General features: G+C 46.0%; 1 protein-coding gene across 2 annotated transcripts in view; it reads left to right on the plus strand.

The window, feature by feature from the left end:
- PTH1R (parathyroid hormone 1 receptor) overlaps positions 1 to 18,023 on the plus strand; it is a 119,422-nt gene that overhangs the window by 73,790 nt on the left and 27,609 nt on the right. For both annotated transcript variants that reach the window (XM_072033943.1, XM_021274978.4), the window contains exons 3-6: positions 645 to 755; positions 2,439 to 2,557; positions 13,738 to 13,832; positions 16,676 to 16,862. In XM_072033943.1, the coding sequence (XP_071890044.1) occupies positions 645 to 755; positions 2,439 to 2,557; positions 13,738 to 13,832; positions 16,676 to 16,862 (512 nt within the window). The remainder of the gene's footprint in view (positions 1 to 644; positions 756 to 2,438; positions 2,558 to 13,737; positions 13,833 to 16,675; positions 16,863 to 18,023) is intronic.

The following is an 18,023-nucleotide window of genomic DNA, read 5'->3' on the forward strand; positions in this document are numbered from 1 at the left end:
TAATGGAGCCAAAATCGGGCAAGCAAACCCATCTGAGAAAGCAGCAAAACATTGTGGTGCAGCACAGCACAGGCTGATGCAAAAGATAAGTAAAGATGATAGCTGAATTTGGATCGATGGTCTCTAGGAATGAAATCACAACCAATCTTAAATGTGGGAATGAGTGCCCTTCAGGGAGGCCTGAAGTGTTTTGTATGAGCCTCACAGTAATGTAGCCTCAACATAATTTATCTCCTTGGTATGGAACTGTAGCCCAGGCTCAAACCTGTGCTGCCACACCAAGCCTACACCCAGCCAAGCTCCCTCAGCCACCTCCAGGTTGCCCAGAAGTCTGCTGAGTCCTGAGTGCTCGAGTCCTCCTGTTCTCCACTCATCTCTCCTTCTCCATTTCTGTTCTCTTCCAGCTCACAGGTAAAAGCAAGCTTCCAGAATCACAGAACCAGAGAACAGCTTGGGTTGGAAGGGACTTTAAAGTTTATCTCATTCCATCCCCCTGCCATGGGTCAGGGACGCTACCCACCAGATCCCAAGAGCAGTGTTGGCAGCTTTTTCATGGACAGCCCTTTCAAAACTCTGGGTCTGAGGGATTAATGTCACCTCTGCAGGGCGAGTGACTCCTTTTTATGTTTGTTTCTCTTCTACAGATGGCTTTTGTCTTCCTGAGTGGGATGGCATTGTCTGCTGGCCAGAAGGCGTGCCAGGCAAAGTGGTGGCTATGCCATGTCCTGAGTACATCTACGACTTCAATCACAAAGGTAGGTGCTGTCCTCAGCATCAGCACAGCCTGGAAATCTACAGCAAGGCGAGACCTGGTAGTCAGAGAATTAGAAATCCTCTGTAACATGTTTGCTTATCACATGGTGACTCCCATCTATGCAGAGGAGTCAACAAACAAGGAGTAAAGACACATTTTATTTTATTTTATTTTATTATTTTATTTTATTTTATTTTATGTTGAGAGAAAAAGAAAAGCACTATTTTAGCATAAACAATCCCGAATTTCCCACCTGCCAAAGCCAGACTGAAATGGCTAGGAACTACATGTATAACTAGATAGTTGTGGGGGGTTTCAAACCCACATCTCTTTGCTGCAACAAATTTCGTGCAGCAATGGAAATCTACAAGACATCCTCCCGATTTGTATTCTTCACTCCACCAGTTTGTTGCTTCTAACCCCTGCTCTCTGCCCAGACCCCTACGGTGGCTATCTGAGAGCAGCGCTGGTAACCAGAATATGTGAATTCCTCCCTATCTCACTTTCCCTCAGGCAGCACATTTCTTGGCTTGCTTCTGGTGCCACAAAGTCTGTGCATGTTTTTAGAAGCAATTGAAGCACACTCGCCCCTCAGAGTATTTTCAAAGCTAGCGTATTCTCTTTTCTCAGGCAAAGCTGCGCACCCAAAGCCTATGAAATTAGAGAATTAAGATTATATGTTCCCAGCAGAGCACTGCTGCTGTTTTCAGAAAACAAGTAATTATATTTCCACGCACTCTGGTTGCACATAGCCTGCTCTGCCTTTTCTATAAGAGACTGAGCCGAGCCAGTTTAACCCTTGACAGATGTCCTCTCTCGAAGACCCCACACACGTAGATTTCATGTGAGGAGCCAGGAGGAACAGGTGATCCATCCCTTTTTCTTCCACAACCCAGCAGGACATGGATTACCCACCTCATTGGCATCTATTGGTCGAGTCACACAGGGTGGGGGTCATAGAAAGACTCATGGAAGCAGATATCTCTACAAACTGTCCTGTAGTCACTGGACAGATCACAGAATCACAGAATTGTAGGGGTTGGAAGGGACTTGAAGAGACCATCGGGTCCAAAACCCAAAGATGGATCTCTTGATTGGTCTCATCCCCATTAACTGTAATAGGATTTTTTACACACAGCCCATGAAATTGTACCCTACACAGACCTTTGAACATGGATGTTTCCATCTGTAAGCTGAATCCCAAAATTAACTCATGCCTCCTCCCCTTTCCCCATCATCATGAGAAGGGGAGCCATAGAAAACCCTACCTTAAGATGGACTCAATCAGTAAAGTTAAGAGTGGCATAATGAAGATCACTGGTTTGTCTTTGTGGGTTTTGTTTGTTTGTTCTTGTTTTGTTTGTTTTTTTTTGTTTGTTTTTTTTGTTTTTTTTTGTAGAAAGAGTTGCAGCTCTGAGAATGATTTTGTGCTTTGGAACTTCTTGCATTTTCTCCCCTTTGTTTTAGAACCAATATCTTGATCTAAACTAAGTGCAACTTCTTATTAGCTGCCTGGGGTTTCTCAATCAGAAAACTAACGAGGTTGCAAAGGAGATGGAAATTGTGTTCTTGCAGCTGAGCTTCAAAGCTGGCAAGAGGCACTGTGGTTGATGGTATGCACCCTTGGAAGAGGTTCTCCTGCTCTACCAGCCTCATTTACGCTCTCTCTCATTTCTCTCTCCAGGCCACGCTTATCGCCGGTGTGACCTGAATGGAAGCTGGGAGCTGGTCCCAGGCAACAACCGCACCTGGGCAAACTACAGTGAATGTGCCAAGTTCCTCACCAACGAGACAAGGGAAAGGGTAGGCAATTGCATTGGGGCACGGGGCATGGGGTTAGCCCCTCATCCAGGGCTAGCTTAAGGAGCACGGTCTCACTTAAAACCCTTGATGAGCTCTAGTTTACTGCCTCCTGTTGGAGACTGCATCCAAGCTTGCCAAAGCCACATCTTTGTTTTGATGGGAATTAGTAAAGTGGGAAATTGTCCTCAAAGCCAGGAAGGGTTCCCCCAGCTGCCACAATCCCATTTGTAAAGAGACCTTGGGGAAACTTGGAGCAGGCTCAGAAGCACTAATAAGTGGTTAGATGTTGTGTTCCATGTTATTGAGACTCCCTCTTCCCACCAAACAATACTTTTGTTAGTAGATTATTATTAATTATTCCCTTGTGTATGTGCTTGTCTGTGCTAGGGGATGCACAAGCAGAGAGCTAAAACCTGTGTCAATCAAATTATCAGTGATCCTGCTTCTGTAGGTGTCTATCAGAGAACCTCTTGGTGGCAAGGTATAGGCTACAGCATCAGAGGTTTTACATGGTCTGTTCACTGGAGATGGGTGAGGGAAAAGTCCAGTGCTAAAGAACATGAGCATGCGAGAGGAGATCTTGAACTAATTCTGGTGTAATCACAATCCTGAAGCAGAGACACTAGTCCAGAAGTTAGAAAAGAGATTCATAGCACATGGAGAGGGTTTGGTATGCTCCTGGGCAAACATTCAAGTGTATATATATATATGTATACATATATACACACATATCAGATCTGTGGGCATTGTTTTTTCTTACTTTACATTTAGATGACAGGCAAATCAGCAGCTGACATTTCTCACCCCTCTGCCTGGGCCCAGCTGGGTAGTGGTTAGGCAGTGTTTCTGAACTCCTCTCAAGACAAGTGCATTGCAGATGCAATTTTTTTTGGCTGTCAGTGGGGTCACCTGAGAGGGTGTGAGCTTCTTCTTTCACAGAGAAAGACATTTCCACCCTCGTGCAGCTGCTGCTTTATTCACAATTTGTGAAGTATTTAGCAGAAATCTCCGTTTCTCAGTGGTATTTGGGAGATGTCCTCCCTGGATATGGGATATGGCAGTAGGGACTGATCATTTGCAGCAAGGGTTATTTTCAGACAGTTGGAGATAAAGATCTAACCACAAACTTCACGGTGGGGAGCAGGCTTGAAAATGACACACAGTCCCTTTGGGAGAATGTTCTTAATTTTAAATCCAAACAAAGCATAGTTTTTTTTTTTATTTTTTCTTCACCGGTGAAGCAACATTTGAATCACAGATTTGTTGAGGCTGGGACTTCTGGAGGTCATCTGGTCCAAACACCCTCCTTAAGCAGGGTCACCTAGAGCAGATTGCCTCAGACCATGTCCAGACAAACTCTGAATATATCCAAAGATAGAGAATGAAGTTGTCCAGTAAGCAGAGATTATTTCTGCATTTTCATGTGTTGTATCATGCAGTCAAGGAACACACAAGGTTGCATTCACCAGGTGCTGCTCCAGCTATTTAATAGCAAAGTGTGTTTCCTCAGCACTGGAAGACGTTTGTTTTTAGAACAGTTTTAGCAGGACATGTCTCCTCCCAGTACATGTGGAGGGAAGAGCTATTTTAGCCCTAGAGGTTTCTGAGAAGTTTCTGGAGTTATTGAGCACCTCACTCAGAGTTTTACGAGGTCACATCAGATCCTTGGCATTTCATCTCCCTTTTCTCATCACTCTCAGCCATGTCTTGTGGTGGGAGTCATCTCCTGCAGACCTCTCCATCTGAGCAGGTCTCCTAGATTTCCCCCATGGAAAGGAAGCCGTTTCTTTTAAACCTCTCATTTTGAAGTGGGGGAGACTTAGTCATGGTAAAGCGAAGGGTACAAAGGGTACAAAGAAGAGAGAGTTGTCCATTTCTTACCGGCACATGGGAGAAATAGAGATCTTCTGCTCCTAGGCTGGAAAAAAAAATACTAAAAAAAAAAAAATCTCTTTCCCTGGATTTCATGTATTTGTCTGTCCCCTCAGCGCAAAGGTGGTCAGTTCACAGATGAGGCACTTGGGCAGTGCTTCCTACCAGAGAAACATTAGATGAGAGGTCACGTTGCATTTTTGTTCACTGCTCTGCCCCTACTTGAAAAAATTACTCCTCCTTCTGACCTCTACTTTTATGAACTGTTTTAATTAAACCTTCCCGAGAACCTTATTATCATCATTATTCTGTTCACAAGGCTCCGTCATCTTTTGCCATTACTTTTTTGCTCCAGCTACACAGAGATGGATATGATGGTATTTAATGACAACGCAAATTAGCCCACCTTCATCGTTCAGATTACTTGGACAGTTTGGTACTGCCTAAGTGATGTCTGCCCAGGCCAAAGAGCATTAGGAATAATGGAAACTTCTCCCAGCTTTTGAACTGAATTTTGATTACGACAAGCCTTTCAACAACACTTTTTATTCATGATTATTATTATTAACCTTGTATTTGCATGAGGCCACTGCCCAGCCCTGCACTCACCTCACAGTGATGCTGCATGCTGTTGTGTAGTTGCCCCAAGCTGCATTTTAGTAACAAGTGAAGCAATGCATATACATCCACTGGGCCTTACGGTATGAAAAGCACTGTGAAAATAAAATAAATAATAATAAAAAAAAAGGAACAACCCTCTTTTTTTTTTTTTTCTTGGTTGGGGGATGACTTTCAGAATGCAGGGAAGGGCTCTTGTTTTTCACACCCAAGCATGGCTCTGAAGCACTGGTATTAATAAACCTTCCTTTGATTTTTTTTTCTTGAAGTAAATATGTCAAGAGATGTCAGAATCAGGGAATTTGGCAATATAGTCTAGTCGTCTTTAGAGAGAGATTGTTTTCTATTATTATTTCCCCCCCTGGGGAACAGCATCTTTGCGTCACCAGTAACAGCTGCATTTAACCAACATTTTGAAAGGAGATCAAAATACTCAGATGTTGTCCTACTACTCCGAGTAGGACAGCATCTGAGCAGATGTAACCAGAGAAAATTTTAAGAAGCCGTGCATTAGAAAGCATTAGGAAAAAAATGTCTGTCTGCAACTATCTAAATATATCTGCATTGCTGTCCCTAGAAATAGGCCTATAGCCATAGATAGCTCTATATACAGATACACAGCCCTAAATAAACACCCACGTCCATCTACACATACACATATATATGTCCATGCGTGTTTGTTTAGGTGTGTACTTTTCTCATTTTAGCCACTGTGGGATAATTATAAGATTGACCAAAGCAGTATACAGAGAGCCCCAAAGAAAGTTTGTGTCTCTCGCTGCCTTTTCCTGAACCATATAAATAGGATTATTTCACACAGAGCAGCAAGGAAACTGCTTTCTGAAATTAGCAAAGTATGCTAAAGCCATCAGAGCCGGGAGAATTAACAGCTCGTAACTGCCCAGTGAGCAATTGCTCTTGGGCTGTTTTCTAAGGGAAAATTAGCGCTGCTGAAGGACGCCGGATTGACAGCCCAGATTGATGTCCCCTCTTTCGCCAGGGGAGCAGGTAGGCTGCAGCTGGCTGTTGGAGCGTGTCTCCCCAAATACCTTGCAGGTGGCATCAATCTTACCACCAAGACCCATCTCTCAGATATGGTCTGCAGAAGGCAGGAGTTCAGTGAGGGATGGGAAGGAGTTTCAGAGGAAGGTGTCCTAGCAGCACACCACAGGAAGATAAGATGGATTTCTTTTTGATGAAACCCATCTCTCCGCCACGGGCTGCTTCCTTGAACTCTCATATTCTGCTTTTAATACAACCTTTCACCAGTGTAGCAGAGGCAGGAGAAATCTTATTTTCCAATAATCTTATTTCCCTGTTTTTCCCAAGCTCTTTCCCCAAGAGCTGTGCATGGCCATCCCCCATCCCAATTTCACTCTGGCTTTTCCAGAGGTCTCCTTGCCTCTGAACGGAGATCTGTGGCCTCCCACCCCAGCACCCTGAGCAGGCAACCCTGCTTTGTTTATTTTCCTTCCAGTGTTTAGAGAGAGACAGGAGGACGAGGGAAGGGAGGGGAACAGATTGGCCGGTGTTCCCTCTTTGAGGAAGGCGGTGTGGTTAAACACCAGCTGTTTGTCTGTCTGCTGTGCTTCATGTCACTGAGCCACAGGCTGCTGAACATCAGGAGAGGGTATTCAGCACTGCTGTATAATCACTGGATGGATCGTTGGATACTATATATACACATAGGTGCATACATATATTTATCTATATTTGTTCAGTTCTCACACTTTTCTCTAGTTTTCAGCTCCTACACAGGGAGGAGACAGGAACCAGGGCTCGAAGGACCTTTGGCTGCTCTCCTTAATGTTTTCTTGGGTTCCCTTAACAATCTGTCTTCTCAGAGCTCCTCAGGCTTTGGATAAAATGCAGCACATGTGGGAAGTCCTGGTGAGGCCCTGGCATTAGCAGGCAGCATTTAAGGCAACATCTCTCTGAGGAGCATAATAACACTTAAACCATGGACCTCTTCCCTTTCACGCAGCCAGCCAACAGCAGCACCTTCAGCACGGTCACTTTTCAGTTCACCTTTTCAGACATTGGCAGAAGAAATGGTATATTTTGCTCACTAAGCAGAAATTTCCTCCATTTCCATCTCCCCCCCCAAAAAAACACTTATGCCAAACACGTTTTTTTTTTGAAAATGGGACAAACCCATCCTGTTTTCAAGGATGAGCTTAAGGGTAAATGTGACATCTACTGAAATCGTGGGGAAGGGGAATATGTGCCAGCTACTTGGGAGGTTAGCTCAGCTTGGAAACCACCAGCCTAGCAAGACGGACCATCCTAAGACCAAACCTCAGCCCACCAATCCCGTCTTCCTCTCCTACTGCTTGTTTATATCATGGTGGTTTTACTGCTCCCAGAGAAATCAGAGAGGCCTCGGGAACCCCATCACATACCAAACACAATAGGAAAGGCACAGCATGGTCCAGGGCTGCTTTATCTAAACTCCATTGTTCAGACCAAAGATCTTGTATGCCTGGCCTTTGTTCTTGGAGCCCTCTGGGGTCTTTTTAAGAGCCAATAACTTTGTGTAGCCTCAAAATGATGGCATAAAGCATGTTTATTCAGTGTATACTGAGCTACGCAGATGAAATACCATCAAAGTGTCATGCATTCACATCATGAAGGATGGATAGCTGTTTTAAAGTATACGTAGGAATAAAAAATGCATCATTGAGACCTTTATTCTTGCAAGCAATCTTGTCGTGCAGTCCTCATTTCATGTCTATAGTCTTAAGTCCATTGGGTTCCTGCAAATGCTGAAGCGCCTTTTAGTGTGGTGTTGCTGATAATATTTTATGCCTAGAGTCTGCTGAGAAAGTCTGGTGGTTTCTGACAATAACATAACAATACTTCACATGAGAACACAAGAAAGGCCACACATGGTCAGATGTAGTTCCCTCATATCCCACATTTACTGCTGACCCATAGTAGGTGCTTGGGAGCAGTTTATAAATGCTGCAGGCAAAGAAAAATTTTTCCCTACTCATAGCCCTCCAAAAGCTTGCAGCTGTGGGGCATTCTGAGCATGTGGCTGTAGCATGGGATTTGGAGAATTTTCCACTATTAATGTGAACAGCAGATTTGGGGCACATTTTGTCCGTGCCACCAGGATGTCCTGTGGCTATGTGTACCATAGTTAATGCATGGACATGGAAGAGTGCTGTCTTTTAGGAATATGTGCTACTATGGGGCATCCCAAGAGCTCAGCTGGCTTCTGAGATGTAAACTTCCCCCCACCTTTTTCATTTTTGGTTTTGGGTGTGTTTTTTTTTGGTGACTGCAGTTAAGAGGTCTGATTAATTTGCCTACATTTGGGCACCTAGAGCCACTGGAGATATATTAAACTACTTAAAACATCAGCACAAGGCTGGCAGATACCTATGAAACCCGTGCTCTTCTGGAACACTGTCTGGGGTCCACGTGGATACCCTCAGGCATCTTGCACAGCAGCTGGTACTTGGGTGTAGGCACCTAATTTGAAGACCTTGCTTTGTTGACTATTATGTGAACATAGACCCTCAGCACTCTTGGAGACACATTTAAACAGCTAAATTCAGGTGTCTTGTTCTGAGAGCTGACTCTTTCCCCAGTCCCTAGCCAGACTGTGAGGAGCTGAGGTGCCTGACACCTCTGTGGATGAGGAGAACAGAATTACATCACAAAAGGCCATGTTCAACACAATTGTTTTCTTTAGGCTTTGAAAATCAGTGGCTATTTTGTGCCTTTTGCAAATATTCCTTCTCCCTGCCATTAAGCTTTTTAAGCGACACCTTTTACTAAATAAATCAACAAATAAGTATTTAATTAATTAATTAAAAATAAATAAATAAAAGAGGCAAGAAAATTAGTGACTAGGGCTCGTGACAGAGACTTTCTGGCATTTCTTATCATTCAGAACAGTAAAATGCTGTCCCTGCTAATTTCAAACATGTCATTAGCAGCATCTGAATCAGCAGCTTTCTGAAACTCTGCAGATACTTGATCTGGAAAGTCCTTACATACTCTTCTATCCTAATGCACTGCTAATCCCACCCTTCAGCACAGCCTGCCAACCCCTCAGAAGACCACTGGATCCATTTCAGCTTCACAGCATAAATGTTGCAGTCTTGCCATTGTCTCACGCAGGGGGGAAGGAAAAGGCCGAAAGGAGAAAGTTGGATACAAGGCACAAAGCAGTGATGTTCAGAATGCAATTTTCCACCAGCCACCTAGGCAATAAATCATATAATCATGGAGTCATAGATTTGAATTTCTCAGTCTGAGCCAGTCGCCTCCATCTCTCTCTGTGACACTGGAGGGGAACAGGGCACACAAACACTGAAGCCCTGAAGGTCTTATCCAGCTGCTGAAACTTAGGTTATGTTTATGTCCAGAGTCAAATGAGATGTCCTGGAGGATGAGAAACATCTGCATGGAAATGCCATATGAATATGAGACTCAATTAATCTCATTAGTTTCTGCAAATCAGCTTGAAGCCAGTCAGGACACTTGGGTGTCTAAAATGACGGGACACGTGCAAGGACAACCAAATTGAGTCCTGAGAGTGACAAGACCTCTCATCTGAGACTTGAATGGATGGAATTGTTACCTAAACACCTCTATCTGAGCTAGTCACCCTGGGCTCCTCTTACTGTCAGTGACAACCCAGTCAATACAGTTGGTGGCTGAGGGCACCATCCTGTGATGAACCACATAATTTTTCAATGAATTGAAACCTCAAATACCTTCTTCTACCTAAAATACCTTCTTCCAGCAGCCCGGACCTCAGGTGACCAGCTCTGATTGAGCCATCCACACCACAGACATCTAACACCAAATTGGAGGACCATACCCACTGTGACTCCATGGGTTCATACTGAAAGTTGAGGGAGCACAAGTACTCTTCATACAGGTTGTTCTACACTGCCTGCAATGAAAGAGGGAAAGCACAGCCATGGTTTCACAGGGGATGGGGCCTCGAAACCCCATCCGTGGTGCTCTGATGTAGCTCTGAGCTGTCCTGCAGAGGAAAGCAGTTTTCCTCTGGACTCAGATCAATGCAAATTACCTCCCCATCGGTGGAAGTGGACAAATTAGGAGTCAGCTTCAGCCCTGAGCACTGTATGAAAATGTAACAGCCAACTGCTCCGAGGGTCACACACTTGGAAGATTTCCAAACCGCAGGGAGTGGGGAATGCAGAGACCTTTGTGGGAGGGGGCACATCCAGCCTGTGGATGCCCGTGGTGGCTGGGTTTTGTTTATTTTGCTTTTTTTTTTTTCCATACACTCTCTGAGTTCACGCAGAAGCCATCTCCAGCCCTGTTTTGGTTTCCTGTTCTCCCGAAGCCATTCGGCTGCTGTAAAGTCTCTACCCTGAGGTCAGGCTGGCGGAAAGCTGAGATGCAAAGGGGAGCACGGAGGAAGTCTCCCACCATACCAGCAGGGAGGGGGAAAAAGGGAGTTCTGGTTACAGGCTTAGCACTCAATACATCTGCAATAATACTTATGCCTTTAGTGGTTCATCGGTCTCTGAGTTATGGCTGGGGAGAGGTGGGAAGGGAAGGATCAGGTGGGTTGGCTCATCAGTTCACCTGGCCATACGAGATGAGTTCCTGTGGTTTGGTGGAACAAATCCAACGCAAGGCCATGAGGATGGGGGAAAGGAAGGGCCCTTAGGGTGAGCAGTGCCTGGGAGCACCACAGAGCACAACTTAGAGAGGAAGTATGGTGCGTGACTTGATGGGAACTCATTTCAGCACCCCCAAAGCCAGATCAGCCACATCAGAGGGGCCTCATCCTGCCCAGATCCCTCCAGGAGCTACCATGGCTGGCTCAGCCATGTGTACACCTTCAAAAAATTCATTTGCAGCCCCCATTGGCAGGGGAAAAGGAAAATATGGGTACTTCCCAGGGAGATGGCACAGGCAAGAGACACAGAGAAGCTATAGTAGACATAAAAGAGGAAGATTAGATCCATCACACACCTTCCCCAACATGATCTCATCCCAACAGGGCATGGGATGGAGTGGGCAGACAGCAACATTCAGACACTGACCATGAAACCAATGTTCCCTAATCTGGTTACTGTATCATGAGCTTTACAATCTTTTGCTGATAATCTAAATCATAGACATTGAGGTTTTGTCCTTCTGGTTTCCTTAGTTTCCTTTCAGCTTCTTTTTTTCAGCGTGCATACATCAACAGTTGAAACGGTGAAGGATTTTGGCAAGGGTCGAATTAAATGGCACAGGTTAAGTGTCATACCTTTTGAAACAGCATATTTTGGGGTGGTGAGGCCAGATTTCTGAAGGGTGGGTTGCCACCCTTGGTCAGTGGATGTCCAGTGATGGTCAGCGTGTCTTCAGGGCAGGCTGGCTAGAGACATTAAGTTCAGCTCCAGCTGTATCAGGATGGTCTATTGGGTAAGGATGGTCTGTTGGGTAGCACGTCGTCTTGAGATGACGGAGGTTATGCCCATGGCTTGGCCATGCATGACTTCTGTGGTCTTCTGTGAGTTATTTGATGTCCCATCCATCTCTTCTTGAAAAAGAGGTTTCTCAGACCATGATGGTGGTTGTTTCAGCTGGCAGATGACTCAATATTTTGTTACCTGGAGGACCTTTCCTGATTCAGCATTGTGGTTTCCACAGAGCTAGGACCTCCCTTGTGCTAGGAGATGAGTGAGACCTGGAACTGCCCTTCAAGCCTTTTTTTTTTTTTTTTTTCCTGGGTAAATCCAAGTCTCACCATTCCCAAGGACAAACACCCCTGGAAACAAGTGAGCATGAGCTGCACTCCCACAGGCTGCCCCATGAAGCCATTTTGGCAGCCCCACGTTTTTGGGAAACCTTCTGAGGCCTTCCCCAAGGATCCAAGTCCCCCATCCAAAAAAAAATCACTATCCCTGAAGGATCCCCACTGTGGCACTGGGTAGGATTTGCAGCACCTACATCTGCAGACAGGCCCAGTAGCATGCATGCATGCACGCATGTGTATGTCTTGGCAGTTCTGACTCGACATCCTTTCAAAAAGAGGCCCTGTGGTTAATGAGAGGAATTAACCACAGCCTCCGAAAATGTCCTGCCAGCCAATCAGCAGGCCCTTCCCAAGGCCATCGCTGCTACAACGGTGTCGTTGTCTGATGGGAACGTGGATCTTTCCGGTTCAATTTCTGAATGGGTCTCAGGGACGCTTTTGTTCAGCTGGGCGTAGTAACACCTCAGAATTGCCAAAGAATTACCAAGAATCCAAAACTCAGAGTAAGATTTAAAAAAAAAAAAAAAAAATTTAAAAAAAAAAAAAAAAAAAAAGCTTTCACCATGGAGGCAAATGTTTTCCAGTTCAAAGATACTAATCTGGCAGTGGGAAATGTGCACCAGGCCTTGAAGGGAACAAAAGTAAAGTTTTTCCTAAAACTCTCTAGCCTACTAACATTCACTTTTTAGTGCCTACTACCCCCCTGTATATATATTTATATATATAAAATATATATATAAATACATGCACACACATACACACTAGATTAATATTGGCAAGCACACCACTCTACCAATGGAAACCGCAAAGAAACATTCACATATCTGGGGATTCTGATGTAATAGGGCTGAGGTTTTGCATTCCAGGACAGCATTTCTAGCCTCAAATCAAAATCAGAGCTGTCATTCAGAGCTCAGTGTTACGAATTTTATTGCAACCCAGCGGGTGGGGTGAGGGAAACATGGGGGGGGGGGGGTGCAGGAGGGGGATTGGAGGAGGAGGGAGCAAGGAGAAAGATGCTGAATTGGTTGGTTTCTTCAGAGTTTATTTCTAAGTTTGGACGATGAAAGGCATACAAGCCAGGATGGTGGCAGACCTTTTAACCCTTTCCAGGCAGCAATCAGTTCAGTAATCCCCAAGTTAAGCTTCATACCCCAGCTACAAAATGAAGAAAAGCATCTCAATATCTCAAAGAATAGATCAAAGTTTCTGTACCCAGCTCTAAAATATAGAGGGCCAAGAGAGATAAGAATTACTGCAGGATTAATTGCTGTGAGTTCTCCTGTGACAGGACCTTTTCCAATGGGACTTTGGCAAACTTAAGCTGTGTCTTTATTGGATAAAAGTGTGTCTGGATTGGATAACCATTGTCATAGTGTCTTGTTGTTGTTGTTGTTTTTTTAAGTAAAAAAATAAATGAATAAATGTGAGTTCTTCTCACATCCCTGAGCCAAAATATGCCCTCCCCATGTTTTCTGTGGTGGGTTGACACTCCACAGCCTGGACATCAGTCAGTCAGCAATGGTATGGCATAGCCCTATGGCTAAATTTTGCTGTTCCAGCAAAAGTCCCAGGTTCGATTTGTTCAAGCAAAAATTGCCGAGTGATCTCCGGATTTGGCTGAGAGTTTGTAAAGCGCTTTGGTTTCCTTTGGGATGAAAATGCTGCAAAACTCCCAGGTGTGGGAGCAGCCCATCTTCATCACTATTCCCTTGCAAAAGTCACAGCTCCCCCCGGGTCATTAGGAAAGAGGAATACCCCTTTCCAAGCTGCCCTAATGTCCAATACAACAACAGGTGTGATTGCCCAAGGTTTCCCAGACCCAGAGCTGGACACCCCCAGCAGGTACGATAGCCTGAATCTCTGTACTGCTACCATGGATGTGTTACGCTGCAGGAGGACGCGTTCTAATGTGACGCTATTTTTTCCATCATTTGTACTGCAGGAGGTCTTTGATCGCCTCTATTTGATTTATACTGTTGGATACTCCATCTCTCTGGGATCCCTCACAGTTGCTGTCCTTATCCTGGGATACTTCAGGTAGGCGGCTCTGTTTTTACCTAAGCGAGTTGTCGCTGGACTGGAAAAGCCTCGGGCTTTCCCGAAGGATAAAACCGGGGTGGCGTGTGCTTCTTCAGCAAGCCACGCAGGGTTGCATCTGTGCTTCGGGCTGTGGTAGTGGCACTTAGATCAAACTTCTTGGGGGATGAGGGGAGGGATGTCTGGACTTCTTCCCCTTGTCTGCAATGGAGTTTTCTCGACCAGCTTTAGAGCAAACGGGAAGACAGGAGAAGAGAAGACCTTAGAAGGTCTTCTTCTAAGAAGACTTAGAAGACCTTCTAGGGTTTTCTGTCCCTAAAATTCTCCTTCAGATGATTAGCTTAGACATAGACGGCTAATTTTTAGATGGCTGAGGTTTCACAGGGGGAATTCCACTCTAATCTGAAATATTCATGTAGGAGGGACTGGTTGAAGGGAACCTCGGCCATACACAAGTCATGTGGAGGGCCCTAGGGAGATAGAAATGGCCACTCGCCCATCTAAGTCTCATTTTCTGCCCGCCCTCTTCATCATCCAAGGAGCATAGATCCCAAAATACCATTTTGAACTCGCACCATCCAGCCCACAGAGCTGGCTTTTGCTCCTTCTTGCTGCAAAGTGGGAAGGGAAGGATGAAATATCTTGTTCACAGCTGGAAATTTGTCCTTTGGGCCACCAAAGGCAGGTAGAGCAGGGTCCTGGCCCCCAGTGACCAGGGCCACAAGTTTTGCCTCCCTTTGGGTGCTGGCAGTAACTTCTCAGAGCAGACAGCAGTGCCCAGACAGCAGCTGTGAAGGGAAATTCCCCACGCAGCACACAGCCAGGTGGTGTCTGCAGAGGGACCCTGCAGCTCCCACCACACCAGCATAGGCTAAGCCCTGGACACATACCACTGGCAATAAAATGTGTGGCCTTTGGCTCTGTCACCGCCCAAATCTCTCAGCAGTGAGCTAAAGGCGGATGGCAGGATTTGTGTGGATAGTGGAGCATCCCAGTGCAGACCCCTCCTGGAGGCACTTGGCATGGTGTAGTCCCAAAACATGACCATGTCCCACAAAGGCCACCACATTCCTGTCCTCTCAGACCTTCCCCCTTCTTCCATTTCCCACTGGACACTGGCAAGGTTGTTAAAATACCAAATGCATGAGTGCTCCTACTTTCAGGAGGCATTCTCTCTCTTCCATCACCCAGCCAGAGCACCTCACAGCCAAGGCTAGACAGCTGATTGTGCTGGAGCATCTTTGTCCCAGGGATCAAAGCAGCAGCAGAGACCAAGCCAGGCTTTATTCCAGATGATACGTAATCCAGAGATGCACTGGCTGCATTCCAAATGCAGGGAGCAAAGCCCGTCTTCATTTACACCTCAACAGCTCCATTTGGCTTAATTTGTACTGTAATAGTACAGGAAACAGATGCTATTATTTCAACAAGCTCCCCAAAAGGAGAGGGAAAAATATATATTTATTTTATTTATTTATTATTTATCTTATTTGTGCACTTGTATTTTTATTTCTGTATTAGAGCTGGGGATTTAAGAAGGTATAAATCATTTCATTGATTTATTCATGGCTAACCAGGTACCAGAGGCAGGAAAGGGACTCCAAATATATCAGTTAGCTCATCTTTCTCCCCAAAGGCAGGATTGTATTTTCTAAAGCATACCTCATAGAAGTAGGTCTAATTCACCTCTTACCATCCAGCTTTTCCCCCCAAAGGACCTTAAAGCGCTTTACAATCAGCATTTGTGGGGTCATTCACCTGCAGCTGCAATACAGCCATTGCTGGGTTGGGGCCCCAAAACTGCTTGACATGTCCAAGCAATGGATAGTGTCTGTAATGGCAAACAGAGGAAAAAGCCCAGCACAGTCCAGGTATGAACCCCAGGATGGAATTTGGAGTGGGCACAAAAATAAGCAGTTTATGCTATGAGGAACTCTGCAAGGTTTTTAGTGACCACAAGCTCCATAGCTTTTGTAGCTCATTTTATTTGCAGCCCATGAAGTGCAGACAAGCGTGAAGTCTTTGAATGCAGGATTTAACCCTAAAAGGAGGGTGGATTTCTTGGAGGGATCGATTTACTGGTGACAGGGACACGCAGATGCACACTTTAGTATCAGTGAGTGCTGTGCACGTATCCTGCCTGATGTCTGCACATGTTGGAAGTGGCTGCATGCCTGATGCACGCTCATTGCCCACGCACTGAACACTGTGCACGTGAGCACAGCACATGAAGTGTACCTTCCCTGAACGTGTGCTGCACACTGGGTGCATGCTCACCGCACACCCCCTGCACAGGAACTGCACACCCACTGCATTCATGGAAAATCATCTTTATTTCAGACGTGCACGCCCTGTGCGTGTGCTTCGTACTGAACGCACGTCCCGCTGCCTCCAGGTGCACGTGCACTGTGCACGCAGTGTCCTGCAGGTGCAACCTCGTTGCACACACGCTGCACTCATGGTTTGCACACCCTGAGCATGGACTGCATGCCATATGCCCCCCTCACTGCAGGCATGCTCACTACCCGGGCTCAATACAAGCAAAATGCATCTTAATTTCTTGCCAAAAGTTCTCAGTCAGAAACAGAGGAGCTTAAATTAGCAGAGGTACTGTGTCGTCCTCATGCAGAGCCAGCAGCAGCCAAGCCCCTGGAGTAGGCTTCAAACCATTTACCAGCCTCATGGGTGAACTGGGAGTGCAGGGCAGCAGTGGCACCAGCGCTGCTAGAGGTGGCACGGTGCTGAGGAGAGGAGCTGGGGATCTTCAGAAGCAGAGGGGACCCTGAATATATCCAACTGAGAGACTAAACTGCCCCATCCCTTCCCTCTTTCCTCCACGCCAGGCGTTTGCACTGCACTAGAAACTACATCCACATGCACCTGTTTGTCTCCTTCATGCTGAGAGCCATGAGCATCTTTGTGAAGGACGCGGTCTTGTACTCTGGGTCAGCTTTGGAGGAGATGGAGCGGATCTCTGAGGAAGACCTGAAATCCATTACTGAAGCACCTCCAGCAGACAAGTCACAGTTTGTGAGTATTGCCAGAGCAGCCAGCCCCTCTAAACCTCATGCCTCTGTCCCTTCTATTCAACGCCTCATCTTTTTTCGGTGGTGTGTTAAACCATCACACGTTTTTATTGCAATGGGTCAGTGACTGATTTTTGACCTGGAGCTCCTCTCTGTGGAAGCCACAGAGGCACTGCTGTGCTGTAACATCAGTGCCATCAGACTGGCAGCCAGAACAGAGCACAGCCTTGGTTCAAGGTGTTTCTGGTCAGCACAGCCAGTGGTCAAGAGCATGATTCACCACATCCTAGAGTGAAAACTAAAGCAAGGTCAGGTGAACTTGGCTCAGGAGGTACTTGTGTCTCATCACGGCACAGAAGGCTCAGATGGAGACATCTGCACTGTCCGTGTCCCTGTGGGGATGAAGCCTGCCCTCAGGTTTTGAAGTTCTCCCTACCTGCTGAAGCTGTCTGCTCTCCTCATCTCTGGCCTCATCACAGATTTCCCAGGGCTGAGCCTAGATGTGGCAGCTTCTCATCCACACACTGCAGGGTGCTACAGAGACAGGGGGAAGGTTTTCACTACCTAAGACCAAGGATTAACTTCAATGCACACCCCAAAAAAAAGAAATCCAAGCTAGTTTGAGCATGCCACTAGAGCAGCTCTAGCAATGTGGCACTGCAGCCCACAGCACAAGCTTTTCTCCTGTGTCTTCAACTTGGCTTCCTAAGTGCCTTTCACAGCCCGTGCTACTGGCCACAAACACCCCTATTGTCTGGGTTTCATACAGCGGCAGCAATCGCAGCAGTTGTCCCACAGCAAACATCCCTAGATTGCTGTCCAAAGACAGCTGTCATGCCACAGACCCCTTCAGGGAGCTGTGCCCGTTGACTCCAGCTTAGGACCCCTTCTGGAAATGGCCAAGGTCAGCTTTTACTGCACAGATCCCTTTGCACTCACTTGGCCAGTTACGTTCTGCTCCGGCGCGTCCCCAAATGTTGTTTCAGGTTACGAACAAGAGGGGTTATGTCTAAGCATAAAATCAGCATATGCAAAGTGCCCTTCTGTGTGTCCGAGTCTCCCCAGATGGAAATTTGCAATCATGTTTTCTTCCCATTTAAGAGATCCTTTTAATTAATTTGGCAAGTCTCTGGCTGGAGCGCTCAGCGCGCTTCAGTGCACTCCC

The sequence above is a fragment of the Anas platyrhynchos genome, chromosome 2, assembly GCF_047663525.1.
Source record: "Anas platyrhynchos isolate ZD024472 breed Pekin duck chromosome 2, IASCAAS_PekinDuck_T2T, whole genome shotgun sequence".
Lineage (NCBI taxonomy): Eukaryota > Metazoa > Chordata > Aves > Anseriformes > Anatidae > Anas > Anas platyrhynchos.